Genomic DNA, 22,191 nt, shown 5'->3' on the forward strand with positions numbered 1-22,191 from the left:
TCGATCAATTTTCTTTTAAATTTTGATATGTTCTAGCTGAGACAATTTTCTACAAATGCAGTATTCACAATTTTTATTTTTGACAAAAGTATCATGGTGTATTTTTGCGATTAAAGGAGGCATGTCAATTTTTCACATTTTGCGTGTATTCTCTATGGGACATGACTTTTTCTCAAAACTGGATTCTACACTCCTGTCTTTCGCGAGCAAAATCTCTATTGTTTTAGCTTCGTTTTCGCTGAGCTTCGAATATGTTGTAGCTGAGACAATGAGCTATCACAAGTGTGCCCTTTATTTTTCGATTAGATGCCGGGATCATGCTCATATTTCACTTGCAAAGTAGGATTTCAGAATTCCATTTCCCGTTTACGTGTAATCGCTATGGGAGATGTTTTGGTATATCGGTAACGCACTTGACTTCCAACCTCAAGATCCCTGGTTCGAGTCCGGGTGTCTCCAACAATTTTTTGCTTCACTCTTTTTTTCCTTTTGACCTTCACTGTACCATCTCCTTTGATTATTTAAACACGTAGAATCGCAAATAATGTCATAAATAACCCTTTTTACTTTATTATTACCCTATTTTCACTTAATCCATTACTTTTTGCGTGTAATCCCTATGGGAGATGACTTTTTCTCAAATCTGGAGTCTACATTCCTGTCTTTTGCGAGCAATATCGCCGTTACTTCTGCTTGGATTTTGTTGATTTTTGAGTATGTTGTAGCTGAGACTATATGCTATCTAAATCAACCCTCATTTTTTCAATAAGATGTCATGATCGCGCTCATGATCATGATCATGATCATCATGATCATCATTATCATAATGATGATAATCATTTATCAATTACATTTTCATTTCTTTGAATAAGATAAAATCGTCAAAAGGTGTTCTTCATGATGTAAATTAGAGTCAAATGTGTAACTGGTTACTGTACAGGGTCAAAGGTCATATATTGTTTCAATCTATCTTCCCTAGATCCATGATGATCAAGGAGACACAATTTAATCTTGACATATGAATAGATCATAATGGGAGAAGCATATAAATGGGAGAAGCATTTTACAAAACAATATATCGTGTAATGCATTATTCGTTATGTAAACCATTATCATACGTATCACCTAATTCGTCTAAGTGACGAATTAAAGTCTAGTTTATTCTTATACCATTTTATCTTACAGTGTATGACCTTCAAGTGTGCACCATCTATGGTGACCCACATTATGTTACCTTTGATGGGCAAGATTATACCTTCCAAGGGGATTGCGTTTACACGTTAGTCACCTCTGATTGCATCAATGGCACCTCAGATAACACCTTCAGCGTCACAGCTACAGCAGCAAAGGATAGTGATACACACAGCTTCACATACACCAGGGAACTTGTTGTGAATGTTGAGGGACTGGTGAGTAATAATAATAATAGCTTGTTCTTATATTGCACTTTTCAGGACCGCAGGCCCTCTCAAAGCACTTTAAAAATATATATTATTACCCCGGTCATCGGATTCAGGCTTACCTGCACACATTGTATGCACGTTGTCCACTCCCTGGGGAGCATTCCAGCCAGGCTTCATTTTTACAAGCGCACACTTGCTAATCTAAGCACATTAGCTTTCGCATCTTCCGGGTTCCCATTTAACACCTGGATGGAGAGTGGCAAACATAGATCAATGTCTTGCCATTGACATAAATATAGGGTTGCAGTATCTCGAGAGTCTTTACAGAGTACTAGCAGGTTATTTCTGAGGTTCTCATTGACCTGATACTAAATTATTCTAGAAATTCTTTTGCTTGGTGGTAGAGAATTTTACAATGCAGTTTCGTAATTGGTTACTATTGAAGTCAGTATTTCAAACACTCTGAAGCAGAGACGATTACATACAAAATATATTACAATCTTGTTTTAAGTTTCATTTTCAGGTGGGCTGTATAACGTACAGACCACCTTATAATTTCGTTAGAATTGCCTTTATTTATTATTATTAAATATTTTTCTTATTTCTAACCACTTTTTTGTGAACAAAATAACACGAAAATGGCTCAATCAAATGCCTTGAAATTTGGCACACATATGTATAGGCATATGTACGAAGCACAATAACGTTTTCAACATTGACCTTCACTGATGACGTCATCTAGGCGCCATTTTGTAAAATTTTACGAAAATCAACTCATGATCATATCTTCATAACCAAAAGGTATTTCTCATTCATATTTATTATGATCAAGGTCAATATCCGTCCGGTCAATTTCAGGTCAAATAACGCGCGCGTGCGCGTACGTCCGCGCGTAAATGCGCGCGCAAAATTTTAAAATGCTCAAAATCGTCTCAAAATCATTTTGCATACGTTTAAGGCCATTCTAAGCATTTTATAAAAAATTGCTCACACGCGCATGCGCGCGCGTTTTCGCGCGTAAAACTTTTACACAACATAGAATCGCCATTTTTTTTCTTTCATAATATTCCACATATTTTTACAAACAAATTGATACCATGTTTGTCTCTTAATGACTATTAATAACGGAATGATCGACCGTTTAACATAAATTTCAGTGCGCGCGAGCTCTTGTAATACATAGCATATATGGGCAAAAACATGCCTATACAAAATCCATTGTAGCTCTTTAGGCTGCAAGGTGACCCCAATTTTGTTTTCATATTTTGATAGAAAATAAATTGGAGATATGATTTCATGTTTCATTTGACCCTCAATTAACTCATGACGTCATCATAATGACCTCTGAACTCAAAATTTCAATTTGCATATTATGATGTCAGCATATTTTTTTTAAATTGACTGTATCTCTAAAAATATTGATCAATTTTCTTCCAAATTTTGATATGTTCTACCTGAGACAATGTTCTACAAATATGGCTGCCATAAATTTTCATTTTGACAAAGGCATCAGGACGTATTTGTGCGATTAAAGGAGGCATGTCAATTTTTCACTTTTTGCGTGTATTCTCTAAGGGACATGAGTTTTTCTCAAAACTGGATTCTACATTTCCGTCTTTCGCGAGCAATATCTCTGTCGTTTTAGCTTTGTTTACGCTGAACTTCGAGTATGTTGTAGCTGAGACAATATGCTATCTCAAATGTGCCCTTTATTTTGTCTTAAATTTTAGTTGGACCAGCCCACCTATACTTGTTTCAAACAAGTATTACAAATCTAGTTCAATTTGTATTTCTTTGTACGAAATGTTATTAAGCTTTTTAATTTGGCCTTTGAATGATAGATTTTCTATAGAAATGTAAAATTCTAAAGACAAATTATGAAATATCAATGTGTTTGACTTGTTTGATTTCTCTCCTTAAGAGAATAGGTTCGGAATAAAGGAATGTTTCAGAGAATACAGGCTGAAAACTTTCTTTGAAATAATGCTATTACATTTTCATGTTTTCAGAAGGTTGGAGATGTTACCAAATTTATAACTCATAAATTCATGCCCTTTGTCTTCTCATCCCCCTTTCTGTTGTTATATCTAGGCTATCACCATGACAACTACCGATATCTTCCTTGATGGTGTTCGCGTCAATGTTCCTTTCTACAAGAACAATGTATACTTTACGCAGAGTGGAGAATATAAGGTAAAGACTACATTTCATCTGCATTTATCCACCAACCTCCAAATATTTTACCATGCCTGTGCATTTACAGGTACTGTTCCATTGAATTAAGGAAATTCATATTTTGATTAATGGTTAATTAGGTCATTTGTTCAAGATTGTACAAAAATCAATGTACACTGTACAAAGAAAAAAAAGATTTTGTTTGAGATTCATCATAGTTAATATCTGCTCTTTGTTTGTTGGGTTATTTTTTTATTTATTTTTTTAATTTTTTTTGGGGGGGAGGGGGTTAGATTTGTTTTTCAGAGGGAATGTTCTGTAAATTTTTTAGCATATTAACAAACGAGGATATTGGTCACACACTCTATCTCTGCAAGATTTCTCAAAGATTGCAAATGGTATTCTTTGAAGTGTATGTATACTATAATTATTTATTGGTAGTGTTTTATTCTCATTTTTTCTGCTTATTCCTCCTATACTCCCTTCTCCCATTCTCCTCCTCTTGTTACACTATGACTCTCTTTGTCTTTATTTACTACTCTCAATGCTCTCTTTATACCTGACCCTGTCTCTGTCGTTTAACCATCTCCCAATCTCTCTCTCTCTCTCTGTTTCTCTCTCTAGGTTGTGATGACAAACTATGATCTAGCAGTGAGATGGGATGGAGTGAGCACAGCCGAGGTGTGGCTCTCCGAGTACTACGACGGCAATGTATGTGGACTGTGTGGCAACCTGGACGGTGATGCTAACAATGATTTCACTAAACCCGATGGATCTGAGGTGAGTATGCACGTCTCTCCCTGATTAAATATCAGAGACTAAGTTTTTTGTATATATCGCTGTGAAGCTTAAATAATTTTAATTTTCTGATTAATGGTTGAAGTTGCAAGTTACTATTAACCCTAATATGGCCGGGGGGGGGGCATTATGGCCCCCTCCACAATTTTTCTGATTACTCTGGAACGCATGTGGATGGCGCCCCGCCGCTCGCTGACTTTTTTTTTCGAGTCTTGCGCAACTTTTAAAAGAATTTTTTTTTAAATCGGACCTACGGTTACAAGGTCACGTGACCTTTTGTCTTTGCATGTCAGCCCGAAAATCACTCATTTTCATGATTTGTGTACAAAACATATGGAAAAGTCATTTTTCCCCAAAACAGATCAAACATGGGTTATCGGGTCTTGTTAAAAGTTTAGGTGGTTGTTTTGGGAGTCAAAATAGTTGAATTGTAGTAAGAAATGAAATAAAACAACAAAAACAATGAAATACATAAGTTAAAAATACAATGAAATACATAAGAAATTATCAAAACAAGGGATAACATAAGGAATAAGCTGGCTCTTCCAAATTTTTTTGTCGTATTATTATTAAGAATGGTCTAATGAATATATGTAGTGAAAAAGAATGCTTAAATATGAATAATATATGATTTATGGGTAAAAATGTGATTTTTATGACTTTATGTGCATAAATTACCATAAATATGCAAATGAGTGAATTTTCAAAACATTGAAATTATCATATAATTCTATCCACTTCACTTGACATGCGTGCAAATTTTCCAGGCGATCGGCCGCTTTGCGGCCGAGATCTTAAGGGGGGCCATAATGGCCCCCCCCCCCCGGCCGTACTAAGACCTCAAATAGCCCGGCCTTTTTAGAGTTAATTGATAAGATAGCATCATTCATACAATACTGTTGATAAGCATTATTACACCATACTATGTTCGGTTTAGAACAAATCCAAAACATGTGCTATCAGTAAAATATAGTCAGTATATCTATCTAGAAAGTAGCTACTTTAATAGTGTTGATATAAGTAACAGGGCCCTCGGTGTTGGCACTTCATTGTTCCTATGGAGGAAAAAAAACGTGGATTGGAAATATAAAAATGAGAAGATGTTTTGCCTTGAGCATGAATAAGCATCTACTTTTAATGAAGATGTGTAGATGTACTTGAGTAATTCTTTTGATGTCTTTTGAATGGTATTTATCAGATTATAAAAAATGTATGTTTACAATAAAGAATTCTTTCTTTTGAATACGAGGTGATCATCTAATCTTTATTTTGTTCTCATTTAACATAAATGTATTTTCTATTTAAATGGAAAATTCCATTTACATATATCTTGTAAAAGATCAAGGATAATTCTTGAATGATCAGTTATTTCATGAGGATACCAATTGATTTGGATTTTACCTATTTATATTTTGTTTTTGCTGCTGTTATTTGTTTTATTCTTACCAAACAGGGCCTCATGGAGACCACCAAATTGGTGATATGTGCCACCCTGTATAAATATCAGAAATAAATAAATACATGAATAATTTTATTGTGATTATCACTTGAAATATCTTCAGGCATCATCCATTGAAGACTTTGGAGATAGCTGGAGTGATGGAGCTATCTCCTGCCCTGAGACACCAACAGACACTAACCCTTGTGATACAGATGCAACCCTAAGGGATAATGCAGTCACGCAGTGCTCAAATTACCTCAATGATACAAGTAAGTTGTAAATGTGGATCTACTGTTAAAGGTTATACAAAGTTTAGGTATGGGGTCATGATATTGGAAGCATATGCGATTTTACAATATTCAATGATTGCTTTTGCGGACGAAATTGAGTCTAGAGTGATAAAATTGTAACGAATAAACTCTTTATGTTGTATAGCTCCCTCTCAAGATTGATATTACTTTACCTTTAAAACATTGTTTCTTGACTACAATCAACCAATTTGTTATTCCCGTTTGGAAATTATATATCAGAACTGCATATTCTGAGATTTTCATGGTCGCAGCTACCATGAAATGGCTGTAGGCGCTATTTGAAATATTTGAAATCTACCAGGAGCAACAGTAAATTTTGATTATTCGATTTCAATTTTTAGGTGCTAAATTTTCTATTACTTACCGTATAATACATTCACAGTGGCATCCAAATATATCAAAATTGTAAAGAATTATTATCCACCCTATTGTCAAAATTTCCCAAAACTTTGCATTACCTTTAACCTTTAGGTGATATTTAATCTTTTGGGGTCAAGAGATATAATGAACTCAAGAGGTGCATGTAGCATGATTTGAAACAAGCAAACAAACAGAATAAATATCCCGTACTAAAATATCACTCATATACATGTAAGATTACTGCATTTTTGTCTTTGTGCAATCTTCTAATAGATAGAACGAGGGAAAGAAAAGTAGAAATGTGAGAGACAAATTTTGATTGTAATGCATTTACAGATATTGATTTTCTTTAAATTTCAAACAAGATTTATTCTTTCATTTATGATATACATGTATACCAAATAAACCCCAACTCCTTGTCTTGTAATAAAAGGTGTTAAAGTCCCTGTTTGATGGGGCCATAATAATTGTGTTTATTGAAAAAAGTATGATATAATTTGTCAGTAATTCTACGGCAGAGACCAATTACGCTAGATGCATGAATGAACTCACACTTTTCAACCAATTGTCCACCGTTTTATCTTACTAAGGAATTCCATTCAATTGATCTTGTTATTCAAATATTGTGAGTTACCATTGACAAAAAGATGTGACATACGTATGAATGTATCTTTACTCAATAATGATTGATCTATTTTCTCTCTCTCTTTCTCTCTTTCCCTCTCTCTTTCTCTCTCTCTCTCTCTCTTCTCTCTCTCTCTCTCTTTTCCTTCCAGATGTGTTTGGTGATTGCTATTCGACTGTCACCCTGGATCCATACTATGAGAGCTGTCTGTATGATATGTGTGCAACAAACCTGAATAGCTCAGTCTTGTGTAACATCGTCGAGGTGTATGCTACACGCTGCCAGCTCCAGACAGATTGGAAGCGTAATGTTGACGGTCCCTGTTGTAAGTTTTGTTTAATTCTTATCCTTTATGTCACTTTTAGTCAAAGAATGAGTCTCAATATTAATGATAATATTCCTGATGACTTCCTTTGTTACATAATAACTTGGATGTAGGGAATTAGGTTTTATAGCCATCGTGGTAAGCAGAGTTTTCAAATATAATTGGCCCACGTCTGCTTCAGGTATAATCATGCTTTCTATTTTAAAAATGGAAGGATTAGTATCATGAGATATTAATTCTATCATACAACTTCTGAATCTAAATGATATTTCAATATACTCAATGAGAAAATATCTTAGGAAAGTCTTTTCAATATTATGCTGTACAAAAATTTAACGATGATTATATTTGAAAATCTCTCATGAGTTTGGTTTCAGGTGCAAACAAATATCTCAATCCATCATTGTGTAGAATGCATACGTTGGATTGCAAATCAATATCAATTTTCTATGATTTTTTTAGAAATTAACATCTATTATTGTTTATTTGTTTCCTTTTTACAATATCGCTCCAGCTTATGACTGTCCTGCAAACTCAGTGTACAGTTCTTGCGTGACAGAATGTCCATCGTCCTGCGCTGACCTAGGAACTGTTGACCAGTGTACCAGTCTAGATCTTGGATGCACATCTGGATGTGTGTGTGAAGAAGGGTTTGTCTACGAGGATGACCAGTGTACCGTGGCTAGCCTGTGTGGGTGCACGTACAATGGACTGTATTTCAAGGTGAGCATTCACCCTTATTTCCCCCATTTGCTAGTTTTAATTCAAAAAATTTATTGTTCACTTCAGATCACTCAGAACTCTTCATAAGATGGTCCTGGGGGGTGTTTCACAAAACTTGTTATCAGTGACAAATGACAGTTTTTGTTATAAGCTACTGAAATCCTTGCTTCTGATTGGTTATCAGCAGATTTATCACTGATTTTTGTCATTTGTCATTGAAAAAAGGCTTTGTGAAACGGGTCCCTGGAGTCCTTGGATCAAGACCATGATCAAACTTTGTAACATTCATTCGGGATTACGATGCAGGTCTCAAATTCGAGACCGTTACAGAACTCACCGAGTATCATTGGTAATCTCTCCCCACTGTCATGATTCCATTTTTCAATACAATGAAGAGGGACGTAACAATTTGTATTTAGTCCCTAAGGTCCTATAGTCCCTCTATTAGTACTAAAGGTATTTATCAGGGTCCAGACCAAAGTTAATCACTAGTCACTAACCACTCACCTCTGTCATTTCATTCTATAGAGCAATGAGGAGTACATTTCAGATGGATGTGGCCAGCGTTGCGTGTGCGATGGTTTGTCACACATGATGTCCTGTGAATCCATCCAGTGTGCTTTCAATGGAGTCTGTGAGATCAGAGATGGCAACAGAGCCTGCTACTGTCAAGATTCAACAGATGGTGCTACCTGCTACAATGCAACAGGTAATCAAGTCTCTCTATGGGTACTGATGAGATTTTTTGTGAGTTAATGAGTGACCCTGTGATCTGTAATACTGCCAGATTACTGCATTCTGCTACAAAGCAACCCTGTAATTACCTTACCATTTTCAATTTAAAAGACTACTGGTAGGGTACATTTAAGATAAAACCAGGGCCCTAGTTGGATTTTACTTTTTGCTACAGTTTCATAACCAAAGCAAGACAAAGGAACGTTATGTGTTTAGTGAAGTTACAGTTGCTTTATGTATTCCTGTAACGATTTTTCTTATGCTATTTTTTTCGTTTTCTAAAAATTATGTGTAAGTGTGCCAATCATAGGATTCTCTTTCAATTTGAATAGGAATGATATTGCCTGCTAGAAAATATAGTCAGTTTTACATTTCCAAAATTCTTTTGCCGTGTCAGATCTCATCATTAGAAGATGGAGTTTCAGAGGTAAGCTTTTTTTTTCCAGTGAGAATAAACCTATAGTACAGCGGATTAGCTCCCCATATAACGAGAATTGTGCACTTTTTGATAAAAGCATGAAACTTCTAGCATAGTTAGTTTAGACCATAAGATTCATTTTCAGATGTGGAGGGAAGTCAGATTTGACCTCTGATGACCCTGAGAGGTCAAATTCAAAATGGCCGCCAGTCCGCATGGTCTAATGTACAAACACGCTTAACTTTTGAACCAAATAGTCCAGAAAAACATTTAAGGTGTCGTTTCCAACTAAATTGAGGATGCCAATGTATTTGGTAATACTTTTGAGATCGCCAGATTTCGGGGTTTGGCATTTAGGTCAAGGTTAAGGTCAAAATTGACTAAAAATAGCAAGTTTTCAATGTTTACAACGAAACAAATCCCATTTATTTGTCATTTGTTCGCTCCTATGTTCTCAAATTTCTTTAAGAGTGGTTCCCCTGCACACCATGAGATTCATTTTCAGATGTAGAGCGAAATCAGATTTGACCTCTGATGACCCTGAGAGGTCAAATAAAAAATGGCTGCCCGTCCACCGCATAGTCTAATAATTGTCCAAACACGCTTAACTCTTGAACTAAATAGTCCAGAAAAACGTTTAAGGTGTCATTTCCAACTAAGTTGGGGGTGCCAATTCATTTGGTAATACTTTTGGGTACGCCAGAACTCTGGGCTTTGCATGAAGTCAAGGTCAAGGTCAAAATTGGCTAAAAAAATAGCAAGTTTTGAATGTTTACAAAAAGTTTTCCCATTTATTTGTCCCCCTATGTTCTCACATTTCTTTAAGAGTGGTTCCCCTGCATAGTCTCCATCGTAATCCCTGTCAGTTAGTTTATTTCACTTATTATAGCACCAAACCAGTAGTTGTCTTGTAACTGACCATATGCATATAGCATGGTCAGTGGGCAGCTAGGCAGTATACGGTACAAACCTCAATTCAAGTCAGAGAAACTGCTCCTTTCCGTTACTGCTCAATAATACTGGTAAGATGTTTTTTAAGTTACTTTGTGTTTTATTTGGTTTAAGTAATTTAAATAATCGCTACAGAGTTTGAGGAACATGCCATGAAGCAAACTAACGTTTCCGCTAACACTATACAAACATCACCTTGACCAGCAACCTGGAGTGCAGGCAGCATTCTTGAGGGATGGGAACTTCTGACAGTACTGAAAGAGATGGGGAATCCATCTCTAGAACAAAGTCAAGACATACTAGTCATTGGCACAAGCGACATATCATGGATATCCAATTGGCTGAAACGGGGAGAAGGATTGAGACCCTAGGTGAGCAGTACACAAAGTTTGTGACAGAAAGGCTAGAGCAGTGTACGACACCTAGCTGTCACACAAACACTTCATACGAACAAGTTGCCATTTTTCAGTCGGCAGCCGGCGAAGGTTATATATATATATATATATATATGTTAAAACAGAAGGCACAGCTTGCAGCACTTAAGAGTGACTGTGGTCTCTTTTTGGGGATTTACATCTCGTGTCAGACAAGGGATGGAGATATGGACAATTTCTTCTCTCATGAAAACCAGGCAGTCCCGCCAGCTTTGTTAACTGGAGGTAAATGCGGTTTGGAGTTAAAGCAGATCTACTTCGCTGCCTGGAATCAAATCTGCTCGAAAACAATAGTGCACCTGTGGCCCAAGCAATAATTATTGATGGTGAAGCTTTGGTTCAAATGCTCAACCCTGGAACATCAAGAACATTTCAAGAGTATGGAGGAAAAGTGTTTGCCCCATAAATCTTTGCTCAACTCGAGAAAAGCATCCGCATCGACCTTGGCTATGGTGTATACTCACCTGCTATCCTGAAAGCCTCAATAGGGCAGGAAAAGGGAAAGGGCACCAGGAAAAGGGTGGCTCCTTCTATTTTGCTGCCAGAAAGCTGGAAGGACTTCCTTCGATTCAATGAGAACAAAACCGAATTGTTTGATTTCATGTCATGCGAAGCCGTTTACCTTGCTCTACCACAGGGCAAGGAACTGTATAATATGCAACAGATGGAAGTGGAGTACTCTGCTCTCCTGCTGAGTCACACTTGGCAGGCCTTGTCCCATGGGTGTAAAAGGGTATCCATACGTATTGTTGGTACTGATGCGGTTGAACTGGCCGTGGCTTCATTCAGCAAGACAGCTCCTGATGCTGGGGATCGCTTTTGGTTTCAGATCAAGCTTTCGGTACAAGGCTTTTCATAAAATCATGATAGTTGCCACCATGAGTCTGACACAATGTATGACTCTTCCAATCTTTCATGCGTTCACCGGGTGTCACACTGTTTCTACATTCACAGGAAAAACTTAGAAGTCTTTCCCAGAGGTGAATGATTCCTTCAATGAACTCCTGTGCATGCCTAGGGAGGTCAGTGAAGGATCAATGTTACTGCCAGAGTGATTTGTGGTGCTAATATGACCGAACCAGTGAGAGCATGATAGTGAATGATGCCAGGAAACAGCTCTTCGCACAGAAGTCTAGAAACCTGGAGAACTTTCCTCCATCCCAGGCAGCACTCAAGCAGCACCTCAAGCGCACTTGCTACCAGGTCAACTGTTGAAACCAGATATTGGCCAAGAATCCAGAGATGCAGAGCCATCTGACTTGGGCTGGACAAACGAAACAACTGGGTGGCAGCCTCTTTGGACCACTCTCCCGGAAGCATAAAAATTGTGGCATGAATAATCCACTGTCGCTGCAAGAAAGGATGCAATGAACTGTGATCTTGTTCTGGAGACTGTTAGATTTTGATCGTTACCATCATTAGGATATGCATAAGTTGTGGACAGTGCTAAATTCATGTAGATATCTATAGCTGTGGTTACGAACAGGTTTTAGGTCGTATTTGGAATAGCTTTTTTTTTGTCTTCTGGGCCCAATTTCATAAAGCTGCTAACCGGTAAGCAAATCTTCCTGCTATAACTGTAGCAGACAAATTTGTACCTTGTACGTTCACAATGGGTTGCATTGTTACAAAATTCATTTTCGTCCAGTAAGCAGCGTAAGGTTAATGCATTTTCGTGTTCTTACGGTTAGCAGTGCTTTGAAGTAGAAACTAATACGTAAGCACAGAACCAACCGATAAGCAGCTCTATGAAATTTGGCCCTGGATAGTCAAAGTGGTGGTACACGGGTCTTTTTATTAATTTTTAAAATAATGAAACCTTAAGTGTCAAAATAGAGGCAAAGTTTATTTTAAAAAAGAAAACAGCACTTTTTTTTAGCCTAATATGACCTTTAACTTGACCTTATTGCAAATCCCTGAGTTCTGGCGATCTCAATGTATTACGTAATGAATTGGCATCCCCAAGTTAGTTGGAAATGACACCTCAAACGTTTTTCTACACTTTTTGGTTCAAAAGTTACCACGTTTGTACATTAAACCATGCGGACTGGCGGCTATTTTGGATTTGACCTCTTAGGATCATCAGAGGTCACATCAAAGTGTTAAATAAACTACCTGAAAAGGATTAAGGTGGAGGACTATGCAGGGGAACCATTCCTAAAGAAATTTGAGAACAAATGACAAATAAATGAGATTTAACCATTTGTAACCATTCAAAACTTGCTATTTTTAGTCAATTTTGACCTCGACCTTGACATAAATGCCACACCCTGAGTTCTGGCGATCTCAAATGTACTACCAGATGAACTGGTATCCCCAATTTAGTTGGAAATGACACCTTAAATGTTTTTCTGGATTATTTGGTTAAAAAGTTACTGCGTTTATACATTAGCCCTTGCGGACTGGCGGCCATTTTGGATTTGACCTCTCAGGGTCATCAGAGGTCAAATCAAACTGAAATAGACTACCTGAAAGGGATTAAGGTGGAGGACTATGCAGGGGAACAATTCCTAAAGAAATTTGAGAACAAATGACAAATAAATGAGATTTAACCATTTGTAACCATTCAAAACTTGCTATTTTTAGTCAATTTTGACCTTGACCTTGACCTTAATGCAAAACCCTGAGTTCAGGCGATCTCAAAAGTATTACCAAATGAATTGGCATCCCCAATTTAGTTGGAAATGACACCTTAAACGTTTCTCTGGACTATTTGGTTCAAAAGTTAAGCATGTTTGTACATTAGACCATGCGGCCTGGCGGCCATTTTGGATTTGACCTCTCAGGGTCATCAGAGGTCAAATCTGACTTCCCTCCACATCTGAAAATAAATCTTATGGTGAAAGCAAACTATGCTAGAAGTTTCATGCTTTTATCAAAAAGTGCACAATTTTCTTGCTAAGCCGCTGCACTACTAAAGTATAAGTGATAATAAATAAAAAAATCCAAAGAATTGAATTTTACCATAGTGGAGCATTTTACGTGTACCATATTCTTCTTCCTATCCTTCTGCAGTGGGGTACACCATCACCCTTGACCAGGCCACATGGTCCACACTGACCCTCACCTGGACAACTGACCAAGAGGTAACATCGGTCATTGTCCAGTACAGATTCCAAGGTGAAGAGGTCTGGTCTAACAGCTCCACCGTCGATGCGACCAGACAGATTATCATTCTTGATGATTTGACTTCATCACAGTCTTACCAAGTTAGATTGGTGTTTGTAGGGGACTCCTTCTACACGAGGTCATCCGTTGAGGTGTTTGATACATGCACACCTGGAGTGCAGGGGCCGGAGTGTGCAACAGGTGAGTTGAGTGTGACTTCTGGTTAGAGCCAAAAGGGTATTGTCTCATATATTCTTTAACACAGAGTTAGTGTCCCTTCGACCCTCACCACACAATGGACATGTTGGTATTCTATAATGATACCTCATTGGATGCTAATTAGTCGGCATAGTGGTGGATGTTTCATGGTCAAAGTAAGTTACATCTGATCCCTGAAGTAATGTCTTCTATACTAATGTCAAATTATGTTAGGACCCTGACAGAGTTTTATAAATAAATGTGCAAGAGAAAAGTGAAATGCATTTTACAACTCACAGTCCCATGTTCTACACTGGGGAGTGTACCTAAACTGCTCACATACTTCATATTTATACTTTATACCTTGATCTATAGACTACAGCAGCACAAGTGCATATGACTTCAATCTGGTATATGCCACCAGTGCCTCCCTAGAGCTTAAGTGGACCCTACCGGAAATCGCTGAGATCCAATGGGTGCACCTCACGTTCCGTGAGTCCTCCACGGACCCTTGGAGCAACGGCACTCTCCTTGAAGGCACGGCGACATCAGATATCATCCAGGGCCTGAGTGAACTATCCAGTTACCAAGTGCAGGTGGCCATTGGACTGTCCAGTGGGGAACAGGCGGAGAGTGCTGTTCTGACCCTGCTGACCTGTGCTGGTGGGACAGTTGGTCTCAACTGTGAAGGAGGTAATGATGCTCCTGCCTTGATGGTGTAATGTAGACATACATGTACAGTGAAACCTGTCTATAAAGACCACCCAATGGAGACAAGAAAAGTGGTCTGTATAGACAGGTGGTCTTAATGTACAGGTGCCTATAGTACATGTTTCAATGAGAAACCATTTTCAAGGGAAACAAAAAATATGGTCTTTAAGGACAGGTGGTCTTTGTAGACAGGTGGTCACTGATGTATTAGTTTCTGTAATGTTGTGGAAAGATCGCCTCTGGGAGATACCAATAAATGGTCTTCATAGCCATGACGTCTCTAATACCAGTTTACATGTTTCAATAAGAAACTTTGTTTCAAAGGAAATAGAAAATGGGATCTTTATAGATTTTCCAATCAGGAACATCTTAAACAATAAGTAGATTAAAATGGATGAGAACCTCATGAGCAAAATCATTAGAAAACTAGATGTCTTTACTCTCTCTCATTTAGGTATGTTTATTCATTATCAACTCATTAGTAAGGTATTCTATATTGCTGTTCAGTCCATGATCACTATGTGTATGCTACATACAGTGCAATGGTCCAAATAATTTTAGTGTGATTACAGACTTGTAACAGTATCCCTTATCTGACACAAAATCTGGAATTCGTGCTCTGTGCAATTGAAAAAGGATAATTTGACAGGTTCATCCTTTTACAGTCCCACTGCACTACTTATAGCTACTTGTGCCCTCTATACAGCCTACAATGCCTTAGCAGTACCCGTTGATCCCCCATGATGCCCTTTTTCTTATGTTAATTGAGAGCTGATTTGATGAGATAACCATCTGCCAGTGACCCTGCAGAGAGGTCTAATTCCCATGACCAAACTAGTGCAGACAGGCTTTAATGTGTGAATTAACCTAAAATTGATATAGGAGATTGAGTAAGATGGAGTATCTTCTTTCTTTTCTGTGATGGTAGATGTCCCCATTGATGCTAGTGTAGACACGGTCAGCAGTGATTTTGTGACCGTCACCTGGACAGTGTATGTGACCGTTTCCCAAGTAGCCGTCCAGCACCGTGTCGCGACCTCCCCGCAGGCTCGTGTTCTCATCACTGCTGATGGCTGGACCGAGGAGCCACCCGTGCCCGCTGATCGTGGGCTGTACAACATAGAGGGACTGGAACCCGGTGTGACGTATGACTACCGTCTCAAGCTGATCAACGATACTAAGGAGCAGTTTGGAGAGACTAATCAGGTTACACTCTGTCCTGAGGGATTCCAGGGAGCTAATTGTGAAATCAGTAAGTGTGCTAATAATAATAATAATAATAATAATAATAATAATAATCTTTTAAAGTCCACTCCAAATTTTATTAAACCGAAAATGGAAATTCTTTTTGCCCAATTGATCCTGAGCCCGGCAGCCACTGAGCAGCGCCAGATCGACGTTGCTCTATCCCCTTATTGTTGAACGCCAAACAAGGTAGCAGCAACTCCCGTCTTTTAACGTCTTTTGGTATTTTGGAGGACGCGGCCGGGGTTCGAACCCACGACCTCCTGGTTGTGAGGCGGACGCTCTACTGACTGAGCCAACACAACGGTTATATTAGAGTGTTTTGGAATTCAGCTAATGCCAATCTTTTTTGTTTTTGTATAATATGCGAAGTACCAGTACATGCATATCCAATGCCTTTTCTGTAATGGCAATCAATTTTTTTCAAAGTGTTTATTGAAACTTGACTTCTTTCTTTGTTTTTAATTCTCATATGTCATTATACATGTATCAGAATCTTTTAAAAACCTATTTATTTCATGAAAGTGTTCATCTAAACAAACAAGTCACTAGAGTGACACAAATATTGCAATACTGTATGGGATTGAAAAACATCCTTTTCAATCAAAGTACATGTACATGTGTTATTCTCAGTAACAGTGTGTTCCCTATGTAATTGCGATCAAAATCATTATACGGTACTTATTCAAATACTTGTTTATTAATCTCAATTTCTCCTGCACACCTCTCTATGCATTTCTCCAGACTATGCCGAACTTGGAGCATTTGATGTCCGTCTTGTGGAAGCAATGGTCACATCGCTCAACGTCACCTGGCAGACGACCGTTTCCATCGTCTGGTCACAAGTCCAGTACAAACGTACCTCTGACACCTCCGACGCCTGGCTGGCTACCAATCAGCTCCAGCCCTTGGAGACAGGGGCGCTCCTGACCCCCTTGGCGGAAGACACGGCGTACAGTGTTAGGGTTCTGGTGACCAGGATGGACGTATCCTCCACCATTAGTGATGTGGTCCAGATGAAGACTTGCGTTGCAGGATTTAGAGGTCTCAACTGTGAGATTGGTGAGTGCATGAAGTTTGTTTAGGTTTGATAGGAGCTCAGGATTAATGTGATACATTGTTTGCAGGATGAATTCATCAATTGCTTATTTTCACTTAACCATTATACATACACATTTACTTCCAGAAGATATTCTTCATTTAGAAGGTACAGTATGCAAGAACATTACAAAATTTAATATAAGAATTTAGTTTAATTAAGCATGACTCATTCCCTGTGGGAACTAGATGGCTCCTTTAAAAAAGCCTACCTGGTATATGGAATGAGAGAATTCAGTATGCCTAGTTCACACCGACGCCGAATGTCGCGCTTTAAATCGGCGATCAATTCGGCGTCATTTTTCAAAAAATCTCACGATCTCCTGAGATATGTTATGCTAAGTTCACACCGACGCCGAATTGATGGCGAATTAAATTGGCGAGCAAAGCGGCGGCAAAGCCTAACAAAGCTTAATTAAAGCGTAAAGACCGTAATAGAGCGTGAGAAAGCTTTGAGCAATTCGGGACATTCGGCAAGAACGCCAAAAATTTAAACTCTGTTAAGCTTTCCTACGCTTTGAGCAAAACTTTGATAAGCTTTGTGACGCTTTGATAAGCTTTAATAGGCTCTCCCCGCTTTACGCAATTCGTGACAGATCGCCTCAAATTTTTAAACAGTTTAAATTTTTTTGGCGCTCTTGCCAAATGTCCCGAATTGCTCAAAGTTTTCTCACGCTCTATTACGGTCTTTACGCTTTAATTAAGCTTTGTTACGCTTTGCCGCCCCTTTGCTCGCCGATTTAATGCGCCATCAATTCGGCGTCGGTGTGATCTTAGCAGTAGTAAATTGATTAACATTAAATTTGTTTCTCTCTAATTCAACATATAATTTGTCTTTGTAGGTCATTTAAAAGGTCAAAACTTCTTGCTCTGAGCTATCGATCTTTATTAATAATTCATAAATGTCATTGCTTATGTGTTAACCGTACGTAGTTTAGAAGTTTAGCCATAAGTAAACACCGTCATAAGCTATTTCTTCCTCTCTTTCATACAAGAAATTCCAGTTGTTACCACCACCCCAAGCCCTACCACTATGCAGACCTCACCACCTACTGAACCTTCCACTGAACCTTCCACCGCGGGGCCAACCACACCCTTTACGAATGCACCCACCACTGTCGCTGCACCCCTTTACATCATTGAGACAGTAGGAAAGACCAGTACCTCTCTGAAAATCAGTTGGACTCTGCAGCAACCCAATGTGGTTCAGGTTTGTATTTACAATTTCTTCACTCTCAGGGCGACAGTTATGTGAATTATTACTCTTCTTTCTTGAAGAAGATTTTTTTTAGGTTTTTTTTTTGAGGCTAGCATCTCATTTCAGGTTCTAAAAAACGTCTCTATCTCTGTTTTTTTAGACAGATTATGTAAGGCCTTAACCCTATTTAGCCCGGGGGGGGGGGGGGGGGACATTTTTCGCGATAATTTTTTAACGCAAGAAAATCTTGCACTGAAATTTTGTGACTTTTTTCTTTCAAGTCTTGCGCATCTTTTGAAAGAAATTTTTCGAAAATCGGACCTACCGTTACAAAGTCACGTGTCGTTTTGTCTTTGCATGTCATCCCGAAAATCGCTCATTTTTGTGATTTGTGTACAAAACATATGGAAATCTCATTTTTCAAATAATGAGAAAAATCATAGGTTATTAATTTGGTCTTGTTTATAGTTTAGGTGTTTATTTTGGGGTCAAAATAGTTGAATTATAGTTGGAAATGAAATAAAACAACAAAAAACAATAAAATACATAAGTTAAGAAAACAAAGAAAGTGTTGTATTATTATTCCAAATGGTCTAACAAATATATGTAGTGAGAAAGAATGCTTATATATGAATAATGTCTGATTTATGGGCAAAAATGTGAATTTTATGACCTTATTTGCATAAATTACCATAAATATGCAAATGAGCAAATTTTTCAAAAAATTGAAATTACCATAGTATTCTATACACTTCACTTGACATGTATGCAAATTTTCACGGATTGGGCGTTTCACGGCCGAGATCATAGGGGGGGGGGGGGGGGGGGGCGCCTTAGAAGCCCCCCCGGGCTATGCAGTTTCAAAATAGCCCGGGCTAAATAGGGTTAACATTTGTGGGTTTCTTACAGGTTAAATCAGGAAAAGCAACTAAAGAGGTATATCCGTTTAAAGAAGTATCCATTCAGTTTTTGCTAATTTCAATTTTTAGGAATGATGTCTTATGCTATCATTTACAATCTTTTTACCCACTATTTAGTTCCCACTTCAAATTCATCCCCTTGAAAGTGTTATATTATTGACCATTTTAACCACTTTAAGAGTGACCATATAAAAATGTACTCTTCAAGATATTATGTACAACCGTTTAGTATAAGGGTCTGAAAATCAGACTATAACTTAGGTGATTGCAATCACTTATGTTGATTTCACAACTAATGGTCATTATTTTGCCACGAAAAGCCATTTTCAAACCCTTTCGTTGTGAGGGAAGTTATAAATAAGTCTTCAAATGCTGTTGGAATTTACCCTTTTCATTTTTTGACCTGCAAATGGGACAAAGTACCTTTAAAGTACAATCAACATATATGTCTGCACAGGGTACTGTGTACCATAATCAGTTATCATTTCTATCCTTTTTCATGACAGGTGTTTGTGGAGTACAAGCCCAATCTCTCCCAGACATGGACACAAGTCTCTGCTTCATCTCCCGAACAAGTCTCATTCACCATAAATGGGCTCACCCCTGCCATCATGTATGACATCAGACTTATGTTGGTCTATGAAGACAGCCCAGAGGCCTTTGGAGAAGTGTATACTCTAGAGACATGCGAAGAGGGATTCAGAGGTGTCGACTGCCAGACAGGTAAAGGGGTTCTTACTTATTTTGAAGATAATAATAATAATAATAATAATAAAGTAATTTTTATATAGCGCATAATAATAAATTCTCTATGCGCTTTACAACAATCAAATATACCATAAATAACATGATTGATCTAAAGATTTAATTATACATGAATTAACAGAAATACATATCGTATACAATGATGACAAAATAAGATATAATATAAATGATATAAACTTATGAACACAATTATAATAGTTAAATAATTACGATCTTTTATTGTAAGGAAATAACATTATTTGACATAAACTATGATGGGGGTTGCTCCCAATTTGTTGGCATACAAAGTTATTTGAAATTGTTAAGAAGTTGGGAGTTGGGAAAAATGAAGCTTCGAATGTTAACCAGAAGATTAACAAGAGAGAGAGAGAGAGAGAGACTGGAGATACAGAAAAAGAGAGAGAAGAGGGCACAATGATGGCAATTAACACTATTATAGGTGCAATATCAAATACAAGAGACTGGATTAAGAGGATACTTATAGGGAAAACAAAATAAGAAAGATGTGTTAGATTATGTTTTAGAATGGGCTACCAAGAAGAACTTATAGGAAATGAACAGTCAACCTAGAAGATGAGTAATTTCATTAGAAGATGACAAAATTTATGAAAATAAGTTATTTTCTTTTTTGTTTAAGATGAGATCCTTTATTATATGAAGGTGAAAAGCAAATACAGTATAATTACAAGATAACTTGATAGTAATGACTAATGATGTTGATGATATCTTTGATGCAGCTGAGGTGTCGCCATACAGGATCACACTATCACACATCAACAGTCTCTCCATCACTGCCGAATGGACATCCCCGACCTCTGTCACAGATGTAGTCCTGCAGTACAGGACCGACAGTGGGCCCTGGAATAACGGATCCGTGGTAACGCGTGCCAGAGGCTTTTACATTCTGACGGGGCTGGACGACAATGTGGCTTACACCCTGAGAGGAGCATTCGCAGAGGAGCAGTCTGTGGAGTTCAGTGATGTGATCAGTGCTGTGACGTGTGAACAGGGTTTTGCTGGAGAAAGCATGTGCGATACAGGTGAGAGACGATCATTTGCTTAATGTGTACGATACTTTGATTATGTCCAGTATCTAAATTGGCAACAGTACTAAATAATGGCAATAATCATGGCATATCATCATAAGATTTTCAAATATAAAAAAAAGATAACTCCCTGTTTAAGTGAATGTGAAGAAAGATCATAGCTGGAGGATTTCTTGTCCCTTTCTGCCAACCATAATCTACCCAGTAAATGACATTTAATGGCGCTGCCCATCACCTAAAAAGTTATGACTGTCGCAAGCGGCATAACTACTTGGGCAGGGTGTTGTTCTTGATCTTGGCAAAGAGGGCTTCGTGAAATGCGTTGCGGACAAGTAACTTACTAATGCTGATTTAGTCAAGAAGTTAGACTTAATTATGATGGTTTCGAGAAACGAGCCCCTGACTTCCTTAATACTAGTTTACACGCGGATTGAATACCTTAATAACTTCAGGTTTTATTAGAGAGTACCGGATATAGTACACTTTTGCAATATTAAAAAAAATATTTGATGGATTTTACTGATACTTTTACCCTACAGACTATTCTAATGTTGGAGCATATGATGTGGTTTTAAGTACAGCTACCAGTACTTCATTGGTTATATCATGGGCTGTGAGTCTTCAGGCAGACTGGCATATGGTTCAATACAGGTAACTATAACTTGGATATTACTGTTGGGCCAGTTTTATCAAGGGTTGTGATTAATGCAAGTAAACTTGTATTGCGAAGTTGCAATCATATTTTATCTCATGTACAAAGTTAAATTTCACATAAAACTGATGTGGAGATGTGTGTAGATAAGTGAATTTGTTGATAGGGGATTCAATGCAACATACTCCTTGGATGATAGGGCCTTGTTTAGCTATCACAACTTTTATAAAGATCAGATTGTAACAAGGCTTGTGTCAACCATTGTTATGAAATATAAATCAAGACAAAGTTTACAGCGTATCATTTTATTCCACACACCGCATGTTTTGACATCTGTCAAACCGGATTCATAACCCAGAGACAAACTTTCCTCTTATACCGCTTAAAAGATCTACTTTCAAGCTCCATATTTTTGTAAGGTGTACTCTTTGTTTTACATCCTCTTTTTCCCTTCAGGAGCTATCATTTTTCTCTCATCATTCATAGAGAAATTTCTAATTTTGATCGTAGGTAACTGATGTATAAATATTGCCTAAGATATATGGTAGCAG

The 22,191-nt window shown here is 37.8% G+C and overlaps 1 protein-coding gene across 1 annotated transcript in view; it reads left to right on the forward strand.

Moving 5' to 3' along the window:
* LOC762415 (IgGFc-binding protein) overlaps positions 1–22,191 on the forward strand; it is a 136,379-nt gene that overhangs the window by 108,493 nt on the left and 5,695 nt on the right. Inside the window, exons 122-136 of the mRNA XM_030991267.1 lie at positions 1,186–1,409; positions 3,495–3,596; positions 4,203–4,358; positions 5,939–6,086; positions 7,265–7,438; positions 7,953–8,161; positions 8,690–8,870; positions 13,715–14,008; positions 14,381–14,698; positions 15,645–15,968; positions 16,706–17,023; positions 18,055–18,269; positions 19,684–19,900; positions 20,680–20,982; positions 21,528–21,639. Coding sequence (XP_030847127.1) covers positions 1,186–1,409; positions 3,495–3,596; positions 4,203–4,358; positions 5,939–6,086; positions 7,265–7,438; positions 7,953–8,161; positions 8,690–8,870; positions 13,715–14,008; positions 14,381–14,698; positions 15,645–15,968; positions 16,706–17,023; positions 18,055–18,269; positions 19,684–19,900; positions 20,680–20,982; positions 21,528–21,639 — 3,295 coding nt within the window. The remainder of the gene's footprint in view (positions 1–1,185; positions 1,410–3,494; positions 3,597–4,202; positions 4,359–5,938; positions 6,087–7,264; positions 7,439–7,952; positions 8,162–8,689; positions 8,871–13,714; positions 14,009–14,380; positions 14,699–15,644; positions 15,969–16,705; positions 17,024–18,054; positions 18,270–19,683; positions 19,901–20,679; positions 20,983–21,527; positions 21,640–22,191) is intronic.

This window comes from Strongylocentrotus purpuratus, unplaced genomic scaffold, assembly GCF_000002235.5.
Source record: "Strongylocentrotus purpuratus isolate Spur 01 unplaced genomic scaffold, Spur_5.0 spur5_scaffold_2, whole genome shotgun sequence".
NCBI classification, from domain to species: domain Eukaryota; kingdom Metazoa; phylum Echinodermata; class Echinoidea; order Camarodonta; family Strongylocentrotidae; genus Strongylocentrotus; species Strongylocentrotus purpuratus.